The sequence below is a fragment of the Vipera berus genome, assembly GCF_964194415.1.
Source record: "Vipera berus genome assembly, chromosome: 1".
NCBI lineage: Eukaryota > Metazoa > Chordata > Lepidosauria > Squamata > Viperidae > Vipera > Vipera berus.
In genome coordinates this window covers 306,189,153-306,213,161 of record NC_138202.1, presented here as the reverse complement: position 1 = coordinate 306,213,161, position 24,009 = coordinate 306,189,153, and the positions used below count along the sequence as shown (strand labels likewise).

The following is a 24,009-nucleotide window of genomic DNA, read 5'->3' as shown; positions in this document are numbered from 1 at the left end:
CATACGTGATTAAGAAAAGGGCATGGCTTTGATTACATAGTTGTGGGTGCCATCTTGATTTTTTTTTTAATCCCCTCCCTGAAGATCACTTAGAACTAAAAGGGGCTTAAAGGAGCCATTCCAAATCTTCATAGCAATCCTTGTCATTAAGTGAAAAAACTCAAGTCCAACTGAATTAGTTGGCATTAATGCAAATGATGAGTCCATTCATATTTGAGACAAATTAGAAACAGATAAGCTAAACGAGTCTTTTTTACAGCTCATTTATAGACATGCACACACCCTTGCACATACCCTTCACATTACCATTCCTATCATAAGGATTCAATATGTCTCTGTATAGGCAGTTGAAAGACAGCTGGTTTACATTCAGATGCTTCCAAAGAGATTCCTTTACTGGCTGGACAGAAATGAGACCCAGCTCTATTGCTAGGCCTGTGTAAGAGAAATTGGGAGGGCTGCATTTGCCCCAGAGAAATTTGCATCCAACATAGACTGATCTGGGATTGTCCTCTGCAACAGCTACTTGACATGTCTGAAATAAGTAGAATAATTACACAAGGATGGATACTTTTGATGTATCAAAAGTTGCCTTTCCACCTATACTATACCTGTACATTTGGTTTTTCTTGCCTAAATGTAGCATCGGGCAGCAGTTGTGACTAGCGTTTCAGTTTGTGCACCAGCTGTAGCCTTTCCCTGCACTCAGTCACCCAAGCTCTAAGTCATCTCACATTTGGATTATTGAAAAGCGCTCCACATGGGCTACTCATGAAAAGCATTTGGAAGATACAGCTGGCGCAGAGTGCAGCTGTATGGGCAGTTCTTAGGGCCCCTAGAGTCGCCCATGTTACACCACTTCTTTGCAAGCTACACTGGTTGCTGGTTTGCTTCTAGATGCAGTTTGAGGTGTTGGTTATAACCTTTAAAGCCTCCATGGCATAAGTCCAGATTACTTGATAAACATCTCCTTCTGCTAAGACAAACCCGCCCTAATGGTGCTGGCAAAGGAAGTCAGCTGAGGATCCTGTCTGTCAAGGAACTCCAAATGACAAGACCCAGGAGAAGAGCCTTCTTTGCTGTAGTTTTGGTCCTCTGAAACATCCTGCCCCACAGGGTGAGGTTTGTCCCCATCCTCCTATCCTTCTGCAAGGGCCTAAAGACCTGGCTCTGCTGGTTGGCTGGGAACCACATAGGGGAGATGGCTACTTGACTTATTAGCTGGTCTCACTCCCTCCTGTGCTTCCAGCTCTCCCTCTGCCTATCTTTTTAATTTTTTGTGATTATACTCCCATTCTTTATTTTGACTGTTTTATTCCTTGTTATGTTTACACTTTTTAATCATTTTCCTTTTCTGTCTTATTGTTGTAAGCTATCTAGAGTGAGATGGGCAGCACATAAATTTAACAAATAAATAAATATAAATACTCTATAAATTGCATTCTGCTGTTAATCCTGTGTTCAATATGAATTTTATTTTTTATTAAACATATTTATGTGACTGCCCAACTCACAAATGGTGACTCCGGGTAGCTTACAAAATTAAAAGTCCATAGTACAGAAACCCCTAATGTCCCTCATCTCCAAAATCCTGAAAAAAAGCAAAAATACATAATTTCCATATTGTTACCAAAAAATTAAGGGATAAGTCCATGAACACCTCCGGAGTCAATCTCAACAATGTACGTTTTGGCAATATTTTATAAAAGGTAGTTTCAAAATTCAATAAGAACAATGATAAATTTGCATTTGAATTCAGTGTTTTATTGAAAGTGATTGTTTAATTACATTTAAATTTAACATTACTTCTTCCAAAAATTTTATCGATCTCATAATTCAAAAACCGTGTAACATATTTGTGACACTTTGGCAGATTTAAAGATTCTTTAAAAAAATAAACCTCAGAGATTAGAAATAATAAAATGTTTACATCCTTTATTGTTTGACACGTTAGCTTCTTTTGTGTGAGGCCCTTAAAACTGTGACTAGAAAATTAACTTAAGTAGTCCCATAAATAACAGTTCTCGGCCACATATAGTCTGTCATCTCCAAGTCATTTAGGTTTTGACACATATTTTCTCTACTTTTTGTAGAAAAATTCTTTTACAAGAAAGAAAATACTTTTGACTTGATAAGCTATGGGGTTAATAGAAGGAAATCAGAATACTCCCCAGCTTATAATTTATCCATTTTTCCTACATTTAATAGAAACACATGTTCCTTCAGACATAAATCCTCAAGTGTTTAGCAACCAGTGCTCTGGCACTTGCCCATAAATATTTCTATAAAGGCAAATAATTAAATAGGCTCAAATTTGTTTTCTAAGCATTCTTATTCAGCGTGCAAAGCATAAGAGAAGTGATTACCCGTAAAAATTACCTACTTCCAAGATAGTATCTTTGTGAAAATCCCTGAATGTAGCTTCATAAATTCTGGTCCTCTACATGAAGAGGTAATGTTTCTTAACAAAAATGTGCTACAACACAGGAATCCATTTGTGAAATCTGCTCTTTTGAAACAGGGCTAAGTGTGCCATCTTGTGTTAGTTCATGATACCAAGACCCACATTTTTCACATCTCTTCAACACCTGATTCCTCAGCATAAGAGACACAGATGACATCTTCTTTCCCCACTGTGCCTATTCCTGATATAGCTCCATAGGATATCTGACCTGTAGAAGATAAAGCACTTTTTTCGGTAGAAACATGCTGCAGAACACGAGGAACATAGATCTGGAAGGGTAAAAAGTTTTCACATAATTAAATCACAAGGCAATTATAATTCTAAATTATCTAAGATTTTAATCTTAACTCACTCCATACTTTACTTCCAAGCATTGTCTACAGGAATAAAACAAACACATATAAATTTAATTACTCCAATTCTACAGGCTAAATGTACATTTATGTCTGACAAATCTTAAGCCAAACATAGGTAAAGGTAAACGTTCCCCCACACATGCGTGCTAGTCGTTTCCGACTCTAGGGGCCGGTGCTCATCTCCGTTTCAAAGCCGAAGAGCCAGCGCTTGTCCAAGGACATCTCTGTGGTCATGTGGCTGGCATGACTAGACGCCAAAGGCGCACAGAACGCTGTTACCTTCCCACCGTAGTGGTCCCTATTTTTCTACTTGCATTTTTACGTGCTTTTGAACTGCTAGGTTGGCAGAAGCTGGGACGAGTAACAGGCGCTCACTCTGTTACGCGGCACTCGGGATTCGACCCACCAAACTGCCGACCTTCTGATCGACAAGCTCAGCGTCTTAACCCACTGAGCCACCACGTCCCTTACAAGCCAAACATATTTAAGCCCTATTCCTATTTTTCTCCATCTCATGAAGTTACCAACTTGTTATGGTGGGAGAACTCAGTAGCATCACTAATCCTGAGTGATGTGGGGAGAAGCATGACAGGGTCACGCTCAGTGGAAGGGTTGAAAAGGGAGAAGTGAAGCTAAGGTCATAACATGTATGAGAGCAGGTAAGATTCTGCAAAAATGAGGAAAGTTATTTCACCTAGCAGAAACTCTAGAATGAAACTTTGTAAAATTGTATGTCCCAAAATTGTATTGACATGGCTGAAATATTTAGACAAGCATGAGTGCCAAACACAAAGTCCATATATAGAGATGGGGTGGCAATGATCCTCAAAAAGGATGTAGTTAAGTATACATCTCAATAAGTTCTAACCAAGTATATAAACTACATGCTTTTCAAGGATTACTACCACCCCATCTTTACATAGGCACTTTACATAGGCCCTGAATAACTCATGGTCTCCTATTTTCTACTTTGAGGCTTTAACCACTACATCAAACTGGTTCTCATGGCTATAGTTAATTTTTTAAGAAAGAAATTATGAATGAAAAGCACTTGCAGAGAGAAAGTATATTCAAGAACCAGTCAAAATAGAAATGGAGACGCAACAAACAAAAGGGCAGTTGTGAAATAGGAAAGCAGCAGGTGCAGATGAAATATCCACTGAGCTGTTTTTTGGCTGCAAAAGAAGCCTTTTACAGTAACAACAGGTCTATTTCAACAAATATGGAAGAAATCAATGTGGCCTAGTGATTGGAAAAAAAAATCAGTTATATTTAATTATGTTCTGAAGATAGAAGAGGTAGGATTGCAAGAGAATATTCAAATGATTTCCTTATTAATTCTTCACGCAGGCAAAGTTTTCTGATCTTGCCCTCATAGATGCATCTGTAGATGGACAAAAATGCCAAATGTATAGGACAGCTGCAGAAAATGTAGGTGGACATGAGATCACACAGTTAATATAAAATGAAGAATGGAGAAAAGAAAAATGTATCGAGATTTACTTTTTATTTATTAATTACAGCAGGACTATCAGAAAAAGTACCGTATAAAGACAACAATAAAAATCTGAAGTTAAAAGTAATTCTTTCAAGTGCTAATGTACAACTATGAAAAAGACACTAAGGGCAAGAGAAAGAAGATAGTCACTTTTGAATTACAAATCCATAGTCAGCTAGTAAAAATCCCAAGAACTGCAGAAAGTAGCAAATAAAGACTACTGTCTCAGGACAGTAACCAACAAGCAGAAACTAACATTCTTGATGAAAGCAGATAGTAGATTACAAAAAGACTCTATACTTGGCAACACTGAGGGAAACTGAGAGGCAGACGGTAAATAAGGTGGAAGATTATGAAGTGATCAAAGAAATTCCTTGACTTCCGGTGGCGACGCGACGTCGAAAGACAGCCGTTTTCGGGCTGCCCGCTCCGCAGCTGTGTTTTTCCATCGTAAACAGCGCCGATCAGCTGTTTAGATGGATTTGAAGCCCCCTCCTCGGGAGAAGAGGAGGGGGTGAGGCCCCAGGTAGGGGTTGAGCTCTCCGGGGCCGCCTGAGCTGAGAGCTTGGGCAGCTGAAGGATGAGCCCCCCCGAAGCCTGGGTTGCTCCGAGCTGCGCAGCGCCTCTGCTCTGGGATTCTTGGAGCAGAGCCAGGCGTTAGCAACCACCCCTGCCAAAAGGAAATACTTTTGATTATCAAGATGCAGGCAGAGCGGTACAGGAGGTCAAGGTGAAGTGGACTCTTTATTTTTACTCTCTAGCTCAATGGATTTTATAGCTTTAAAGTGAAAGTGCGTAATAAGTGAAAGTGGGGGAAGATGGCGGCTAAAACTTCTAAAGCTCTTCGGAATGCGGGGTCTTCCCTGGTGCAAGAGACCTCACTGCAAGCTTTGCTTCCTCCTGCATCTCCCCCAGTATTGACGCTTAAGGATTTACAAGACGCTCTTGGAAAGCATGCACAACTGATGTCTGATATGATGGATGAAAAGTTGAAAAAGCTGGAGGAGAAATTGGAGGAGAAAATGGAGAAATTGGAGAAGAAGATGGAAGAGAAGCTGAGAGCAATGAGGGTGGACATCTTGTCTAAGGTTGAATCTGTAGCTGAATGTGTGCTACAGCTGGATATAAAAGTGGAGGATCTCAGTCAAAAGAACTCTATATTAGAAGCAAAGGTATTAGAAAATGAAAATATAAGGGATAAAATGGACGAAGAATTGAGCCTTGTTCAGTATAATCAGATGCAGTATGCTATTAGAATTAGGGGTTTAAAGGAGAATGGTAAAGAAGATTTAAAGCAGCTGATTTCTGAGGCTCTGGAAGGGGTACTGGGCCAGTCAGCATCTGAAATTGAGGGAAATATGGACAAAGTTTTTCGTGTAAATTCATGGATTGCAAGACAGAGGAAGTTACCCAGAGATGTGGTGGTCTATTTTACAAAGAGAGTAATTAGAGATGAAGTCATTCAAGCTGCTTATGATACTAATTTGGTAGTGGCTGAGCAAGAAGTTTTGGTTTTAAAAGAGATCCCTCCGAAGATCCTAAGGAGAAGGAAAGATTTTGCATTTCTAGTACAGGAACTTAAGAAACGTGATATTAAGTTCAGATGGGAGATTCCAGTTGGGTTGGTGGCGACGCACGAAGGTAAAAGACATCGTTTGGTTACTGTGGCTCAGGCACGTGATTTTTATAGTAATGTGTTAAAAGCAACCCCCCTATCATTTTTGGAAGCTGCAAAAGGATACGGTGTGGGAAAGTTTCAAGATGTTGCAGATAGACAGACAGAGGACAATGGTGTTGGAGGGGATCAAGCCACAGTCTCATCGGTTGCTGCAGGAGGCCAGAAGATGACGCGTGCCGCCCTAAGAAGAGCGAGACGAGAGCAAGAGCAAGACCAGCAGAAAGTTATGGAATCTTCAAAGTGTGCTTACAGTGAAGATGTAGGAGGAGAGCGGTCTAAAGAAGTTTTGGGGGTCATGACAGAGGTGCTCCAAAAGTTTTGGGGCGTTAAGATTGCTGATTAAATTTTTAGATTAGAATGTCAATGGAGTAAAATTATTATAGAGGAGAAAGAAAGTTTTTTTCTTTTTTTTAATATTTTACACAATTTAAGATTGATGTTATTTGCTTGCTAGAAAAGTATATTAGGGTTATGGACTTAAAGTATGTGTTGAACTAAGAGTGGGTATGTAAGCTCCTAATTAACAACAAGTTGTCTTAGAGATTGCCTAATTTTTTTTTTTATATATACTCTTTTTATTTGAACTTTTATTTGAACTTAAGGATGATTTGGAACTGTGAGACATTTGGCGTGATACATGCAAGAACTATTTTTGATTATAGTTTAGTTTGGTTGGAGATTATTAAGATTAACAGAGATAAGCGCTTTTGGTGCGTAACTGAGAATTTGTTTGGAAATTAGAGAAAGGTGGGAGAATGCAAATAGCAGGTGAAAGTTTTTTTTTCTTTTCCCTTTTTTTTTGAAATTAATATGAATAAGGACTGGGATTAAGAAAATTTATTTTGAGTAAAGATCTTTTTCTGTTTTCCTCTTTTTCTTTTCTACTTTATTTGTAATATTAATATTGTTTGTACTCATTTTATATGAGCTAGAGAGAGATAGAATTTATAGTTTATTGTTGATAACATAGGGGTGTTTATGTTTGTTTTTTGATTTTATGCCCTGTATTTAGCTCTGGGAAGTCGGGGGGGGGGGAGGAGGGAGTGGGGGAGAGGGATAGGGGTGGGGGAGGGGGGGGATTAAAGTCAAAATGTATTGTAAAACTTTTTAAATAAAAAAAAAAGAAATTCCTTACAAGGACTATGGATTATCACCACATTTAGCAAGTGTTTGTCACTGTATAGTCACTAGAGGTTATATCTGATTCAATGGCATCTACCTAGCTACTTGTTCTTGTATATAACTATTTTCTAATATTACACAAATCAAGAATTGGTATGACTGCCAAGTGAAACAAAACATTAACAAAACTGAACATTGCATATACTGTTATTAGGTAGCAAACAGTTGTCTTAACCTGTTTCGGTTGCCCTTATCATTTTATCTGCGAAGAAATGTTTTGTCAATAGGTCAGAATTCAGAACATAAATTCTTAATACTGAAATCATTAATGCAAAAGTTTTGTAACTTCAGAACTCTCTTAATAGGCACAAGCTCTTTCTTAGAATATTTATTTTCCCATGTAATAATATTTATATTCTGATACTTACAGATGATTTTGGACCTGGTGCAAAATCAGTTTTATTTTCTCTATCCCTGGACAGATATTTTTCTTCCTATAAGTATCAATGAAAGAATGGTAACTGAAATAATTTTCAAAATATGTGCACAACATAATATTTAAAAGTCTACAAATAACTATATTTATCAACATACAGCAACTGCTTTTCTTTAATGCATCATTTATGTGTTTTATTTTAATATTTAAAATACAGCTATTTTAAAATTAAATGAAGTTTTGATTCATTTACCTTGTATTGCATGGGGGTCAGATACCAGAACAAGCTAAAACAGGTATATGTTATGCAAACAGCAATTGTTATGCATACAACTAAGAATGTAAGTAATGTTGTAGGTGCATTAAATCCTAAAAGAGAGAGAGAAAAAAAATTGTCAACTTAAAAGTTAAAAGCGTGAGAGACTAGGCGGTGGTACAATTGTAGCAGTGACATAAGGGAAGGAAGACAGTAAATGCTAGTAGCCACTATTTGAATGGATTAACAAATAAACACATCAGACTTGAAACTCAATAACGCAAATAGTTCTGTATTTGCCTTTAGTTTCAACTGTTGAAGGCATAAAAGCTCACTGTGCTAGGTAATAATATTTTTTTTATTACAGTCACAGACCAGCATTACAAACAAAAAGCATTTTAAAAAGACAATATATATTACTGATGGATTGTTAGTGAGCAATTGGCAGTCAAAGTCTGCCTAATTTTGCAGACAAAATTTATCTACATTCAAAGAAACTACATCAGACTGATCCAATAACAGCAATTGTACATAAAAATGATCAGTGTTTCCCAGTATTTATCAGGTGAGGTGTTATGAGATGGGTCTGAGTCCTTACAGAAGGGACAGTATAGTAGGACATGCGCTGCAGTTTTGATAACCCCTTGTCCAGAGGGGTACAATCTCAGCCCGCATGGAATGTTTTATATTGGCACTCCAAAAGTGCTTTGGGAAGCACATTGCAGCAGCTAAAGTTAGTACCCTTTGGAGTTTGGGGACAGTTACACAATGTAAATATCTCGCTGCTTTGAAAAGAGGAGTTTGCTAAAAAAATAAAAGTTCTTGTTGGGCTTCCAGGTTTTTAACAGGTTTAAGTGCACACTCATACCCCATCATTAAGAGCACTTCCTTAGAGAAGCCAAGATACTGAAGTTTTGGGGAGATGGTCCTGAACCATACTGATTCGTAATTGTCCTCTAAAAGGAAAGAACTCAAACCTGTGGGGAAAAAGAGTAATTTTAACCAATGCGCTATAATGTAAGTCTATGCACCTGTTTCGACTTTAGATAACCCTGCCTCCCTCTTTAGTACATTTGGGACATAATGAGCTACCTGAAATATAGGCTCTTCAGAATTTGGACTGCACACTTTCCAGAGAAGTAAAAGAGCAAGGTCCCAGTGACTAGTTGTGCAGCTTCAGTGCTGCTGGAATGTACTGCTCCTCTGGGGAACTGAAATGATTCAATTGCTGCCTCTGTTTTTTGATCATTTGAATAACATAGTTTTAATGTGTAGTGTATTTAGTAAAGCTATGGAAACCATGCCCAAATATTTAAAGGATTTAAATTGCTTGATGTTCTGCCATTTATCTTCCAGGCATGCAATTTCAATCTTTTTGCAAAGATCATGATCTTAAGTTTTACTATAATTGATTTCAAAAGTTTCTCTGGAGCAATAGCTAGCCAGAGCATTCAGGGCTCATATAAATCCAATTTGTGTTTGTGTTTGATAAAAGAACTATATCTGCATACAACACAGATGCAATATGTCTATTAGCTAATTTTGGCAGGGTAATGTTCTAATTTGGGCCACAAGTAGTTTTATATTGAGATTAAACAGCAGAGGAGCTAAAAGGCATCTGCGCCTTACTCCCCTCTAGCTTAGACTCTCATTGGTGTAATGGCCTTGCATACTGCATCGAATGCTGATTCTGGAATTCTTATAAAGATTGTGCAAAAACAATTATCTATCAATGGTAGTGTGCAGAAGCTCAGATCAAAGTCTTTCTCTGGGAATCAAATGCAGACCTAAAATCAATGAATGCAGTATACAATGAACCTGGTTTGGATATATATATATATTTGACTGGGTGTTGAAATATAAGGGTATAAATAGAAAGGAAGCACTGATGGTTCAGCAGTTAAGACACTGAGCCTGTCATCTGGACAGCTGACAGCCCAGGTTTGAGACCTGAGCGCTGCGTGATGGGGTAAGTTCCCATTACTTGCCCCAGCTCCTGCCCACCTAGCAGTTTGGAAGCATGCAAATGCGAACAGACAAATAGGTACCATTTTGGTGGGAAGGTAACAGCGTTCCATGCACCTTGGTGTATAGTCATGTTGACCACATGATCATGGAAATGCCTTCAGACAACACTGGTTCCCTCGACTAAGAAATGGAAATGAGCACCACCCCCTAGAGTTAGACATGACGGAAAGGGGAAATCTTTACCTTTACCGTAAATAGAATATCCCGACCTAAAGCCCACCTGCTCCTCTGCCAATAAATGCTCTAAGTCAATCCAATTGATTAGCTTGTTGTATAAATGTCTAGCACAGAGCTAACGTATTATACTTAAAGAGGTGCTAGGCCTATAATTAGCAGGCAGGCCTCAGGTGCCCTTTTTGTAAATGGGCACAATAATAAACCCAATCCTCTAGAATTGTGTAGTGCAATCAATATAAGTAAACAGGGAAACAAAAGAATAGGAATCTACCATTTCAGATTATTTTGTAGCATTTCAAGTACAATAAAATCATCCCCTTGGCTGATTAATATGTGTCTTTATTTCAGCATTAGTAACTGGGGCCCAATTTGGGAACAAGTTGGCATTAAGTTCTAAGTTGAAATGAAGAAACTTGTCTTGTGACAACAGAGATCTGAAGTGGTCCTCCCATACAGAGGCAGATATAAGATAAGGAAGTGAAAGGGGTTTATCAAATGGGTGGGAGGCTATTAGGTGCCAAAATAGAATTCCTGGCTTGAGATACAGTTATCAATCACTGCCAGGAAATTCTAGGGAACTCTCGTTACTTGTTTTGCAAAAGGTATTTGTATTGTTTCTTCAGGAGCATAAAATCTTGGATGGATGCACCACTAGGCTCTCTTTATATAACCTAAATTCCCTGATCAATTTGCTTTTGTATCGAACTAGGGTTGAGGGGAATAGACCCTACCCCCTTGATTTCCTTTCTTCCTTGATATCTGCGTGGAAAGCACTGCTGGAGAAGCTACACCAGTTGGGCAAACATTTGCAAGGAAGAATTCTCAGGGCTCTCACTAACTATAATAGTATGGAATTGCAATGCTGCTTCAAGTAGAAGCAGCTTTACTCACTAAGCTGCTGGGTCCATTTAACTCAGACTAGCCCCAGCTCTTGATCCAATTCCAGAATTGGAGTGGGTTCTGTTTCCATAAAACAATTATCAAAAGGTTTTATGGCTGTGATATTTGGAAGATTATCACTATCAGGTTAATTATCTAGATAAACGTTTTGTACAAAAGTAAGCAGATTCCATGAGATTAGAGTGTGATCAATTAGGGAAGGTCTTGAGCCAGCCCAATAGGAGAACTGACCAGGGAAGTCATTGCTGTTAGATCCGTTCAGTAAATATAAATTTACTTTGTTAATAGTTTGTAAAAGAGAGAGCCCCTTATAATCCTCTTTTAAATCTTTGGATTGCAGAATTATTAAAGGGGGAGTTATGGCTGGTTGTGAGAGATATTGATGAAATGGAGAAAAAATGCCTTAGCATTCTCCCCCACCCTTGCATTTAAATCATCAGAAACTATTACATAAGCTGAGAGAGTACTTATATATACTTCAGACTTGGTCCATAGGCTGTTAAATTGAGACCTGTTTTGAGACATGGAACAAACATTAACCAATAATAATAGGCCATTATTGAATTCTAGCAGCACAGATATTGTATAGTGGTCCATTGGAGCGAACTATATAATGTCTGAATGTGGCATAGTTGATATTTATATACTCAAACCACAAATCTGCTGCATCCTGCTCCAGGAACTGCTGGGAATAAGAAGGATTTGTACCCACTTATATGCAAGTTGCGTTCAAGCCAGTTTTTTTGAAGTAGGAGTACATTGAATTATAAAAGCAGAATCTTTGGATTTAGCATTCCAGCCTGCAATATTCCACGAGAGAATGGTTAGGAGTTTAAGAGCATCCAGCTTCCAGTTTTGTGTCGCGGCGAGAAGGATGAACAAAGGCAAGGCTCTGCCTTCTGCGCCCGATTTTGCCCTGCTGGGGGCCTTGAAAAGGGCCTAAAGTCATGCCGAAGAGGCGATGAAGAAGGAGAGGTGCCTTGTCGATTACAGAGAGATGCTTTCAGAACTGAACCTATACTTTGGAATCTATTGGATTATAAAAGATACATATAAAGACCATAAAACTAATCTCCAGGAATGATGCCTCAAGAAAAAACAAACACCTTTCAGAAAGAAATATATTCTATGCTACAACTAATTCACCAAACAATTGTTGAATGCAAAGAGGATATAAAAAGAAATCATAACGAGACTAAAAACAATTTAGACAATATAAGCGAGCAAATCTCCAAATTAAATTTACAATTAGAAAGCTTCCAGATAATGACCACAAAATATAAACAAATAATCCAGAAATCAGAAGACAAAATAGAGAAAATGAATTTAGATGGAATAGATAAAAGAACTGCAAGACTTAGCTATAACAACGAAAATGTAAAAGACCTTTTACCCCTTAGGTCTGCAAAATATATCTGATGGCAAGGAAAAAGATGTTCAAAAAGGGAATATAGAGCTGTTAAGGGAAATGTCACAACTTGGGAGACAGGAAATGAAGAGAGAAATGGAGGGAGAAAGGAACTGGGAATTGTTTAAGGAATATAATTGGGAGGATTTCCCCCCCAAAATATCATACCTAAATTGTCTTCCTCATTCCAAGCAATTGTTACAAAAATAGAAAGAAAACCCCTGGGTGATCTAATTGCCCTGGCTTGGAAAGTGACTTGGCAAAGAAAGCAAGGGTCAGATTTAAAAAACAGAAGATTTGACCTTTTAGAGGGGGCATTATAGGTTTAAATACTTCTTTGAATAAGATTAAAAGAACGGAAGACTTTTAGATATAATTAGACTTTTATAATGAAAGATAGGATTTAGAATTAAGATAGTATTTTTTTATATGGGAAATATGAAGATAAGAGGATTGATTTGAATAAAATTTTCAGCTATATAAATGTTTAATATTGAGGAAATCATAACTGATAATTTCAAATACTGATAGGAAATCAAACGTAACAAGAGTACAAAAACAGGATATTAATGAATTGACATTTATTTATGAATTGATATTATTGTTATTAGTATATTAGTAAAATATGATGAAGATACTTATATCTAACTTTGTATACATTAACAGTACCAAAAATTGTAATGGTGTAATGAACAGAAAATGGAAAAAATATGGAGAAGAAAGGAGGATCAGGGAAAAAATACTGGACTGTGTAGTATTGAACAGATTTATACTGAAAAATTAATGTTAAATATTTGAACCCAGACAACATGTTGTTTACTAAGCACTAAAGACTGTAATTCTTAAAAATTAATAAAACTTTAATAAATAAAAAAGGAGTTTAAGAGCATCCAAATGTCAATCTGAGTTCCCTGTAGTAGCCATTATTAAAGGCAAATCCTAAGGAATGGTAAAACACAGGTTGTGTCATGCTGTTTGTCATTAGGATCAACTATCGGAGAGGCAAGTATGTTCTGGGTGTCAGAGAAGGCAACATCAGCCTTAGAAAAGATAGCTCCAGAGATGACATAAGACCTGGAATCACGCCTCTGTCTCTGGGAAATTGCCAAGTGCTGGGACAATGGTTCTTCACCTTTACCAGTACAATCTTCAACATCCCCATAATTATTTACAGGCATTTTCTAGGGGATGCAGTTGGAGAAATCACATTGTAGCAAATGCTGAAAGCATGTTTAGGTCCAGAGAAGGCATAGGATGAAGTGTTCCTTCAGGATCTTTGTGCTTAGGAATCTCCAGCTGTAGCAACATTTTGCCAGGCTGCAGATTATCAGGAGCTGGATTGGACACTATGGATTCTCCAGTGACTGTCTGTGTAACTGGATTTTTTGATACTGTATTAGCAATTTGTTGATTGAATACATTGCCATAATCCTGAGTGCATGATAAGGCCAAATCAATTAATGGCTTAGCTGTAGAGCATATTGTCCGCATGTTTTTCTTAGTTCGTCCGGTCTGTGTATGATGTCTGCTTGCTCTATATGTGGAAATGCACCAAATGAATCAATCAGCTTTTCTTCCAGTGAGTCCTCAATACACTTGTCTCATCTCTGTCCTTTTTCTGCTGGAGAGTTGAGCCCACAACAGTTGTTCCTTTTTCTCCTAATAGATTCAGGGGTGAGGTCAGCTCTAAATTCCGTTAAGTCTCACAGTTTATCAGTGAGAGCAACAGATGTGTTTATGGCTTCTGCAGTGTCAGGGTGGTTTTCAGCTTACTTTACGAAGGACTCCTTTAATGAGTCAACTTTACTTTTAATTGAAGTTAAACATTCAAAGATTGAAGTCACTGCTTGTGCTGTAAGCAGAGATTGCCTGGCTATGAAGTCTGTTCCATTCTCCCTTTTTAAGTTCGTATTATCCCCATCCTGCATGAGGAATGCAGCTGCTGAATAGACAGCCAGACATAGGGGAGGGGAGGTATTTTCTGTCAGGGAAGACAAAAGTTATGTAAGCTGTTGGCTTCCTATTTCCACCTGTAGATCCCACTCCAAGGAATGATGAGTGTTGTGTCTATCTGGTCAGGGAGTAGAATCAAAGTTACTTACTGAATTTGTCCGCTTATTTATTGTGTATTCATTCATTTTCTGCTGCTTCAGAGGCTTGGTTGAAATCTGTGTTGAAGTGGAGATACTCTGTCTCTTTTTCCTTTTCCCCATTCTTAAATCCCAGATTAAAAAGGATTAAAGTTATGGATGGACCAGATAGGTGAACTCTCAGGCAGTACAGTTTAAAAAAATAATTTAAAAATTAGAAATGGAGAGTAAAACTACTAAAATAAAAGGTAAAAATGGAGAGCATACGCTCAAAGAGTTGCTCACCCATCTCTATCTTGTGCTACCTCTATGCAGAAGGTATTGGCAAGCCATTTCTAAAAAAATGTTGCCAGAAAACCTACATGGGCTTGCTCCTGCATTGACTCCAAAGACCACAGAAACAAAAGACCAGCCCTTTGGTTACTCCTGAATCTTTATATTTTATGGTATTGTTCTCTTATCCAAATGCATATCAACGGATTCACAGAACACCCATGATAAAACAATGAAACATATTTATCTGCTGCAATGTCTGCATTCTTTTTCAAAAACCACAGATATTTACCTAATCTTAAAAATGAGAAGAAAAACAGCCAGAAAAGGCAGAGGATGGGAGCTGCTAATGCCTGACTCACAGCTGCAATATGAATCTGCTTCTCTAGTTTGGTAGGAAGGTATGCATAATAGAGGTTGTGGCGATCAACTGTATGTTTCAGCAATAGATAAATTAACCCTGAAAATAAGAAAAATACGACAGAATTACTAAGAAGGACTATTAAAAAGTTTAGCAAAAATTTCTATCAACATCCCAAAGACTCCCTCAAATCAACCTTCACTCCCAGTGATAAAATAAATCTCAAAAATGAATACGAATGTATAATTAATGGTTATAACATTGTCTTGTTTTTTTAACACATATTACTATTTAAAACTCAATATATTGCACATAAATAGTCCACAATTTTGAAAGGTAATTTAACAACTAATGCATAAAACTAACACCATGGGTATCTTTCTCCACTACCTACACAAGCATTACAGACAGCTTTTGGATATATGTTCCCATTATCTATGGCAGACATGTCAAACTCGTGACGTCATGTGACGTTGTGCAATGTACTGGAGCTTTTTCACCATTGCCAGCAATGGGGTGGGCATGGTTTCCCGATGACGCATCCGGCCCATGGACCAGCAGTTTGACACCCCTGATCTATGGCATGCTGTTGAGATGTTCTTAGTATGGGTACGAAAGATGAGTGCACGATATAATATACTAAAAGATATAAAAAGGCAAATTCAACATTATTAGCACTTAAAAAAGGCATTTTTTGCCTCCCAAAGCCTGTGTTCTTAGGGGGGAAAAAACAAGGCAGGAAAAAACCACAAAGCATGGTTTCTGGATTTATTTTCTAATTATAAGCAGTAGCCATAACAGACATCTGTACTTACATTACAAATATTATCTAAAATCTACCAGGAAGATATCTTTTTTTTATGCTATTTCTTTAAATAGGCCAGTGATGATCAACTTTTTGGGCTTGTATGTCAAAAATTCAGAAAAAAGCCTAAGTTGACTCTGCTGGCGTGTCACTTCCCCACCCTTGAACAAAAGGGAAGCAATTCTTTCCATATTAATTTATTTTTAAAAATTACTCTCCAATTATGTATGTGATTCTTAGAATCTGCTGTGCGCCACTTACCGGTACATTCAGGCCTGTGGCCTACGCAAGGCAGCTCAGGCTCACACAGGCCTTCGTTCTTGAAGCAGCTTCAAGGAATATTCTGTGGCTTCTGCAGCCTCCCCAAACCTCACAAAAGCACATCCAATTCTCAAGCAATTTTGGGAGGCTTCAGAAGCTGTACAAGAGCACAGCCTACAAAAGCCATGTGAGAGCACAGCTCATTTTTGTGTGGCCTCTGCAGCCTTTGAAAATTGTGCAAAAGCATGCCCTGTTCTTGCACTATTTTTGGAGGCTCTGGAGGTTGCATGACTACCCCATTCTCACATGGCCTCAGCAGCCTCCGAAAATCCATTTTTGTTGACTGCAGAAGCCATGTGAAAATTGGGTGTGCTCTTCTGTGGCCTCTGGAAATTGTGCAGTCTCTAGAGCAGACATGTCAAACTCGTGACGTCATGTGATGTCACACGATGTATCGGAGCTTTTTCCCCATCGCTGCCAATGAGGTGGGTGTGGTTTTTTCATGACGCGTCTGTACTGTGGCCTGGCAGTTTGATACTCCTGCTCTAGAGCCTTCAAAAATCACACAAGAATGGGGTGTGATTTCTAGAATAGCTGTTGTTGGATGTTGATAAGCACTGGCATGTCACCCAAAATGTTGTGACATGAGACCTTTGACACACATGTCATAGGCTCACCATCACTGTAATATGCTGTAATGCTTTTAAATATTTTTTTCAGACATGTAAAATGCACAATTTAGATTCTTTCTTTAAAATCCTGGCTTGCTTTTTTATTCTATGCCCAATATTACTTCAGCAGATTTTTACCTCACATTTTTATATGCTCAGGTTTACAGAAGATGAAGGCATGCATGAAGGAGAAAAAAAACATCAGCAGGAGAACACAATTGGATATATAGCAATAGCAACAGCAATAGCGCTTAGACTTACATACCGCCCCGAAGTGCTTTATAGCACTCTCTGGGCAGTTTACAGAGTCATATTGCCCCCAACAATCTGGGTGCTCATTTTACTGACCCCGGAAGGATGGAAGGCTGACTCAACCTCGAGCCCTGTTAAAATCAAACTCCAGGTTCTGGGCAGATTGCCTGCAATACTGAATTCTAACCACTGCACCACCAAATGTTATTGTTGAATACTTTAAACCCCCAACTTCTTTCAGATCACTTAAAACATAAATGTTTAATGTAAAATGATAATTGACACTTTCTTTTTCTATCAATGGAACTACTAGCTATGGCTTCAGATTCATGGATATTAGTAAGCAGGTGACTCATTCCATTTCTCTTATATAGATTTGATGCTCTATAACTCTTTTTGTTTTTTTCAAGGCTTCCTACCAACTTAGACTAAACAGCCTTTTTAAGCATCTATGCAATGAAATATTTACTTCATCTAAAACAAAAGCATACAAATATTAAGTAACTAATGCATTCATTTCAATGTTATTCCCAAGCCAAGTATCTGACACTTCAGTCTAACCCAAAATACAATCCCAACTCATTTATCAACTTACCAAATGGGACAATAATAGGACACGTAATACTGTATGCCATGATGACTGTGAATACACATAACATCCCAGCATACATTGCTCCAAATTCAAATTCATAAGCTTGTTGCTATAAGGAAATCAAAATACATTAAACATGAAAATAATTCACATAAATTTCTAAGGACACTGATTTTTGTAGATATATATCAACACCAGAGACAATCAACTCCTCACCTATATAATTATATGCAAAAATCTAGGCTGGTAATGAAAATTTCAGACTCTTAGACAGGAAAATTTTGTACACACTGCAATATTCCCCAGACTTTAAGGACTAAACATTGCTTGCACAGATACCATTTCATGGGCAAAGGCTGACTCCCTCATTTCCTAAACTTATTAGACCATCATTGCTCAGGAAAACCCCAATGGTGGTGAAGATATCTCTTTGATGGTGGCTATACCCAGCTCTTATGCTGAAGAGGCTCTTAAAGAACCAATTAAACATTCTACAAGTAACATCTGAGAAGCTGATCATCCAAGCAAAATGGCACATAGCATCTGGAATCCTTCACTGTAAAATTTGACAAAAGAACAGTAGATAAGCTCGGACATACTCCCTATTTCCAGGTAAATTAGGAGTTGCTTATCTTTGGCATATGAATCTCAGTGTGCTACTATTCCAGACATGGCCACTGCTGATTCTACTAGGAAGATGGCTAATCAGACCTTTCTTTTCAGGACAGCAATATGTCATTGAGAGGTGATATTCAGGATGGCCATATTGTCTGTATATTTCTTAATTTTTCTGTACAATGTAGTTACTTTTGTTTTAGCTCAAGCCTTTTTCTGTGTGAACATGCCTAAACGGATGGTTCCTTCCTTCTAGCTGCATGTCACATTCAGTATGTTCCTCTCCCATAGTAAATATGGAGATCAGTCTAGTTTGCTTGCTGTGAAGGGTAACCTCCACCCTTATAGGAAAGTGAAATGTTAGTATTTATCATACAATTTCCTTTCTACAGTGGATGGTTGGCATCCAGCTGTCCTTGAGCTATGTTTTGCTTATGATATGGAAGGCAGAGGAAGATATATCATTGTATGTTATTTCTCTAAGTAGGTTACTGTTGCTGATATTCATTTTTCTGTCTTTAGATGACATAGCTAAGGGCTAATGCATCCTGCCATAACTATATATAAAGCTCTGTCTTCTGATTTAAGTGGAAAGAACAAATTCAATAAAGGATACCTTCTATTCAGTAAAGGTAAGAAACTTTCATGATAATTAGCATAGTTTCATGCACTAATAAGAGGCCAGAGTCTCAGAATGAAGGGCAGCAACCAATGGGCAGAGATGTAAAACATGTTCTGTACCAGCCTGCTACTGGCCCTGCAGAAAAGGCAGGGACAACCCCTTTACAAACGGCAAGAGGCTGGAATAAAGCCTGCCAAATTTATTAACATAAAACAGACACCAACCATGAAACAGGAGCTATGAAACAGGAACTATTCAAGCGGTTGCCTTCAGCAAACCAGCCCTCCCACGCATTCCCCCTTAAATACAGTTCAGGGCGTGGCTTCTCTCTGCCTCCTTCCGAGGAGCCCCATTGCCTTCCTCTGTTTACTCCTGATTGACTGCCTCCTGCGTCGGGCGTCCTTGAACAGGGCCAGCTGTGGGTCATCTTCATCCACGCTGTCAGGCTCACACAGCTGGGTCTGTGTCGTGACCAGATGAGAGGGGCCTGGCTGGGGGCTCTCATCAAGCTCTTCCAACACCCCCCTCCTCCTCCTCCTCTGAGTCGTCCGACCCAACTGCCGAACCCACAGGCTGACCCTGAATCACAACAAAACACTCCAATGGAAGAATTAAATATAACATGTACTATATAATAGATTTGATACCTGCTTAACATTTCTTCTCTCAGCAGAAGATTTGGCCATCATCATGCGAATGGTGTACATAATAAGGCCTGGGAAACGCAACAGTTGTGTTCCATTGCCAATAAAAGCTGAGGCAATCACATAGTTCACAAAGAAAGCTCCCTGATCAGGCAAAAATACACATCTGCAATGAAAAAGTAGGCATGCAATATCATTTCATTTCACCCATCTGGATACCATGGTGAACAGTGAGCATTTTCTTTCTCTCCTGGACATCTGTCTTGAATGGAAGCAGTGAAAACAGGGACTGGTATTGTTTTAGATGTTCACATGCCCATGGTTTCACCATATGCTCCTTTATTTTAAGACAACTGGAAGAATTTTAAAATACAAAAAACTGATGAACTTTAGAAATACTGCAAATTACTCTGAGGACAAAGGAAGTTCTGAGATGAACTTAGGAAAAACAAAGCATTTTTTTCAATCTGGGGGGAATACTTTGCTTTTCTGGTGTGAATGAGATTTGCAGAGGCTTAAGGTATCTGTTTTGCTTTTGTAAGGTACTAACTATTTTTCTCCTTACTACTCATGCCTCCTCAAAAAAGTTGCCCTGACTTATTCTGAGGAGTCAGTAGCTCTCATGAAATATATTCTACAAGATATCAGTCAAGGGTGAACATCATAGAAAAGGAGATACAAAATTTTCCAAAAATAAAATCTATTGTTTAATTACATTGATGTATCATTCACATAGCAGCCCTTTCTCCTATTTTCCCCACAGGCTGAGATAGACTTGGTTGAGGCAGAATGATCAGCCCAAAATCATACTGTGATTTTTCTCAGATATAAATCCCTTGTGAAGACTTCAGTGCTTGAGCTTTGAACATCTCTGATAGATTGCTGTGAGTGATGTATTTGGGGCCAAGGGCCGCACTAAAACAGAAAGGCTGCAGTGACTGGAACAATGTTTCTAAGTAGAAGAGACAACATATAAATGTGGATACCACCAGTTTTTCTGGGGTTTTAGGATATGTTTAAGAGGCATTTGAATTTTTAGAAAGCTATAACAGTCTTTCTTATATTGCATAAAAGCCATACACAATGCCTCTCTTTTCAATGGAATAATTTTAGGTCACACGCTTTTGGGGAGCAATGCTTCTGAAGACACAAAGAGCAATGTTTCCTATTTATTCAAAATCATTTCCCAAGACAAACAAATTATCACATAAGAATCTGTGGCTTCCCACTGGGTGGTTCCAATTTATGATTAATAAGTAAAATAGTAGTTAAAGACACATGCATATCCTGGGCCAGTTAGCAAAAGGATGAAAGCTTATTTTTAGATACTTACTCTAATCTAATTTTAGATTCAGATGCTTTATCAAATACCCAGCGAAAGAAGAAATCCAGACTGAAAGAAATGTTTAGCGTTAATTTCTTCAATTTACTACAACATCAAATAGAAGAGAAAAATTAAGTACAACAAATGTAATAGTTTTAATTGTCTTGCATATAATTTCACTGTCATATGTTACTATCACCACACTTATTATGAAAGCATAAAAGTTATTTTAAAAAAATCCCAAGCTACAGAATGGTCCATGTTTAACAATCATTCATTCAGCCATTATTCAAACATTTGACAGCATTGAATGAGTGGTACTTACTGGTCCTCAGAATTTCAGCCATCACAATATTCTTTGGTCATTATTTGCAACCTTTGTTGATTTCCGACAAGTAAAGTCATTGGGGAAACCAGCAAGAAGTTGCAAGTGATGAGCATATAACAACCACTCATGATGATTAACAACAGCAATTGGGACTGCCAAAACTGCTATCACTAAGCAACACAACCATGTAATAATTGTGCTTTACAACAGAGAACTACCTGTATCGTGTTTGATTTGAACTTTTCAGTCAATGAAAATCAATTAAAATGTCTTTAATTTTAAAATAAAATAAAAATAGGAAAGTGTTTTGGATAAAATCCAATGAAATTCTGCTCTTGGTGGAATTATTCAGATGGTGTAAAAAGTAAAAATAACACCAGACCAACCCACTCCGCTCCCCAAGATGGACATGGCAAAAAAATCAATTATGGCTGAAGGCTCACTGGAACAGAACTAACAGTGACCTTTGAAATGCCATGACTGTTTAGAAATGATTCCCCTGTCCCTATATCTGTATCCATGGAAAAGGGGGGAAAAACTATTACATGAAACATCAGAAGGTTATGTTTCTATAGTTCCATAAACAGAACCTAAATGTTTATGAATGAATTGTCCACTCACTATATTCCTCCCAGAGAAGATTTCTAAGGTGTGGGAAAGTTGTAGAACAAAAAGGCAAGCCCTGTGGGCAATTCTGGATTTCAGCCATCAAGAAAACATAGATAAAAAAACAATAGACATAGACCAAAATGTGTATAAGGTAAGCAAGTGAAAAGAATTCTACCTCTCAAACACTTAAATGTAGAGAGCTGCTGATTATTCCTACATAGTTTATGAAAATTTTGTACTGCAAAGTGGACATAAAAAATGGAGGAAAAAAGAATTAGGAAGAAAAAGAAAATATTTCTCTGGCATGGCAAAGATTGTTTCAGATATTTAAAGGCTGCATATTTTTAAAAAACATTAACAGAAAAGAAATCCTCTCATAATCAGAAAGCTAGAATTTAAGATAGCTTTTACCTAGTCAAACCAAGCGAAGGTAATATTAGTACCATGAAGATCAAAAATGAATAAATCTTGTGCATCATTAATCTGTTTTCATCAGACCTATTAAAAAAGAAGAAAATGATTGATCAATAGTTGTCAAATATTATTAGGATAGTTACAAATGGAAATGTTTAAAATTAAAATTTGGAAATAAATTGATTTTGGATTACTCTGGAGTTGGCGGTATTTGCTACATACAGTGCTATTTTTATACTGGTTTCTGTCAGTTCTACCTAAAAAAAAAATCCTTTAGTGTAAGCATCCGTAAGTCAAATACTGAACTGGATCTGAGAACCTATACATTGAATGTTATTTGCTCAATCATTTAGTTGACTATTTTCAGTGAAATGGCAACATGTTAAGTATAAAAATAATTTCTTTATTTATGATCCAAGACCAAGTCACAAAATACAGCACATCTCCTGGCTAGGAAGGCTCCGCTCATTGTCACTCACACCCTGGTCACCTCCTATTTAGATTCTATAATGCACTCTACATGAGGCTGCCCTTGAGAAGCACCTGAAAGCTTCAGTCGGTACAGAATGTAGCACCACAGACACTTACGTGTGGTCCTAGAACAGCGTATATCACACCTCAGCTCTGTGAGCTGCATTGGTTCAGAGTTTACTTCCCGATCCAATTCAAGGTGCTGGTTTTGACTTTAGCCCTTTGGCAAGACATGGGGCCAGATTATCTGAGGGACCACTTGTTCCTGATTACATCTGCCAATCCCATCAGATATGGCAGAAGAAGTATGTTGTAAGTTCTATCTTCTGAGAAGTTGCATCTAGTATAACCCAGGATATAGGTCTTTTCTGCTTTGGTGTCCAACCTGTGAAACATCATCCCCCATAAGGTGAGGTTGGCCCTCACCAACTGTTAACTTTCCATAAGCCCCTTAAAATGTGGATGTGTCAACTGACCTGGAGATCTCAAGGCAATGGTGAGTTGTTGAGATTGATCCACTACTGCACAGGATTTAAACTGCACAGACTGCTTTCCTTTGCAGGGAGCACTTTGTCATCTGGCTTTGTGCTTCATAATTCCTGCTCTTGATTCCTACTTTGTTTTGATTTTGATGGGTTCCTGATCAAGCCTCTTGTTCAACCCTTTGTATTTGTCAAACTATTGTGTGCTATTTGATTATGGACAGTCTGATTCAGATTATGCCTTCTCCTCAGCCTCTGCTAAGCCCTCATGCACATATACACCCTATCTCTTGCTTCCCCAACTCTTCCAACTCTTTCTCTGTTGCCTCCCCATGCCACTCTGTTGCAATCTCTCCAGACATGTTTTCCTGATGTTTTTACAAACCTCACTGGAAATGTATTGCTCCTAAATACTTCACTCCTTCCACAGTGTGCGTGTATTCCTGCCCAGCGCCTCTGCAAGCTTCGCCCCAAAGCACCTGCATCACATCCACATTTTGCCTGCCTATTGCATGACTATTTTTTCCCCTCTCTAAAGCCAGGACATGAAATACATTTTGTGAGATGAGCAACCGTAAAAATATGATGCATATAGCCAAGCAAGCATAACAATACATATAAAAAGGGGAGAAAACCTATAGAATTAACAATTCATTGAAGATGTTTAGCAGTTTCTATAAGCTAAGGCTATAAAGAAAATAAATAAATAATTTATTGCCTTCAAAACACCTGGATATTGATAATTTAGTAAGAAAACCTCAATCTTTTCATGATGAATAGAGTCAGATTGAAGAGTGGGTATATTAGCTCTTGATTATCAATGCAAGTACAGTGGGCATTTTAAAAGGATGTGTGAAACAGACTCAACCTCT

General features: G+C 38.0%; 1 protein-coding gene across 5 annotated transcripts in view; it reads right to left on the bottom strand.

Moving 5' to 3' along the window:
* Window positions 1-1,890: 1,890 nt before the first annotated feature.
* The window catches only part of TMEM63A (transmembrane protein 63A), a 58,150-nt gene continuing 36,031 nt past the window's right edge, over window positions 1,891-24,009 (bottom strand). For 4 of the 5 annotated variants that reach the window (XM_081336428.1, XM_081336429.1, XM_081336431.1 and 1 more), the window contains exons 16-23: window positions 22,182-22,268; window positions 20,843-20,902; window positions 19,513-19,675; window positions 17,632-17,737; window positions 14,979-15,146; window positions 7,808-7,923; window positions 7,547-7,612; window positions 1,891-2,733 (exon numbers count right to left, since the gene is read on the bottom strand). In XM_081336428.1, coding sequence (XP_081192554.1) covers window positions 2,572-2,733; window positions 7,547-7,612; window positions 7,808-7,923; window positions 14,979-15,146; window positions 17,632-17,737; window positions 19,513-19,675; window positions 20,843-20,902; window positions 22,182-22,268 — 928 coding nt within the window. In that variant the 3' untranslated portion in view covers window positions 1,891-2,571. Of the gene's footprint in view, window positions 2,734-7,546; window positions 7,613-7,806; window positions 7,924-14,425; window positions 14,538-14,978; window positions 15,147-17,631; window positions 17,738-19,512; window positions 19,676-20,842; window positions 20,903-22,181; window positions 22,269-24,009 lie in introns of those variants that run through there. The other variant, XM_081336432.1, reaches the window with a different exon arrangement.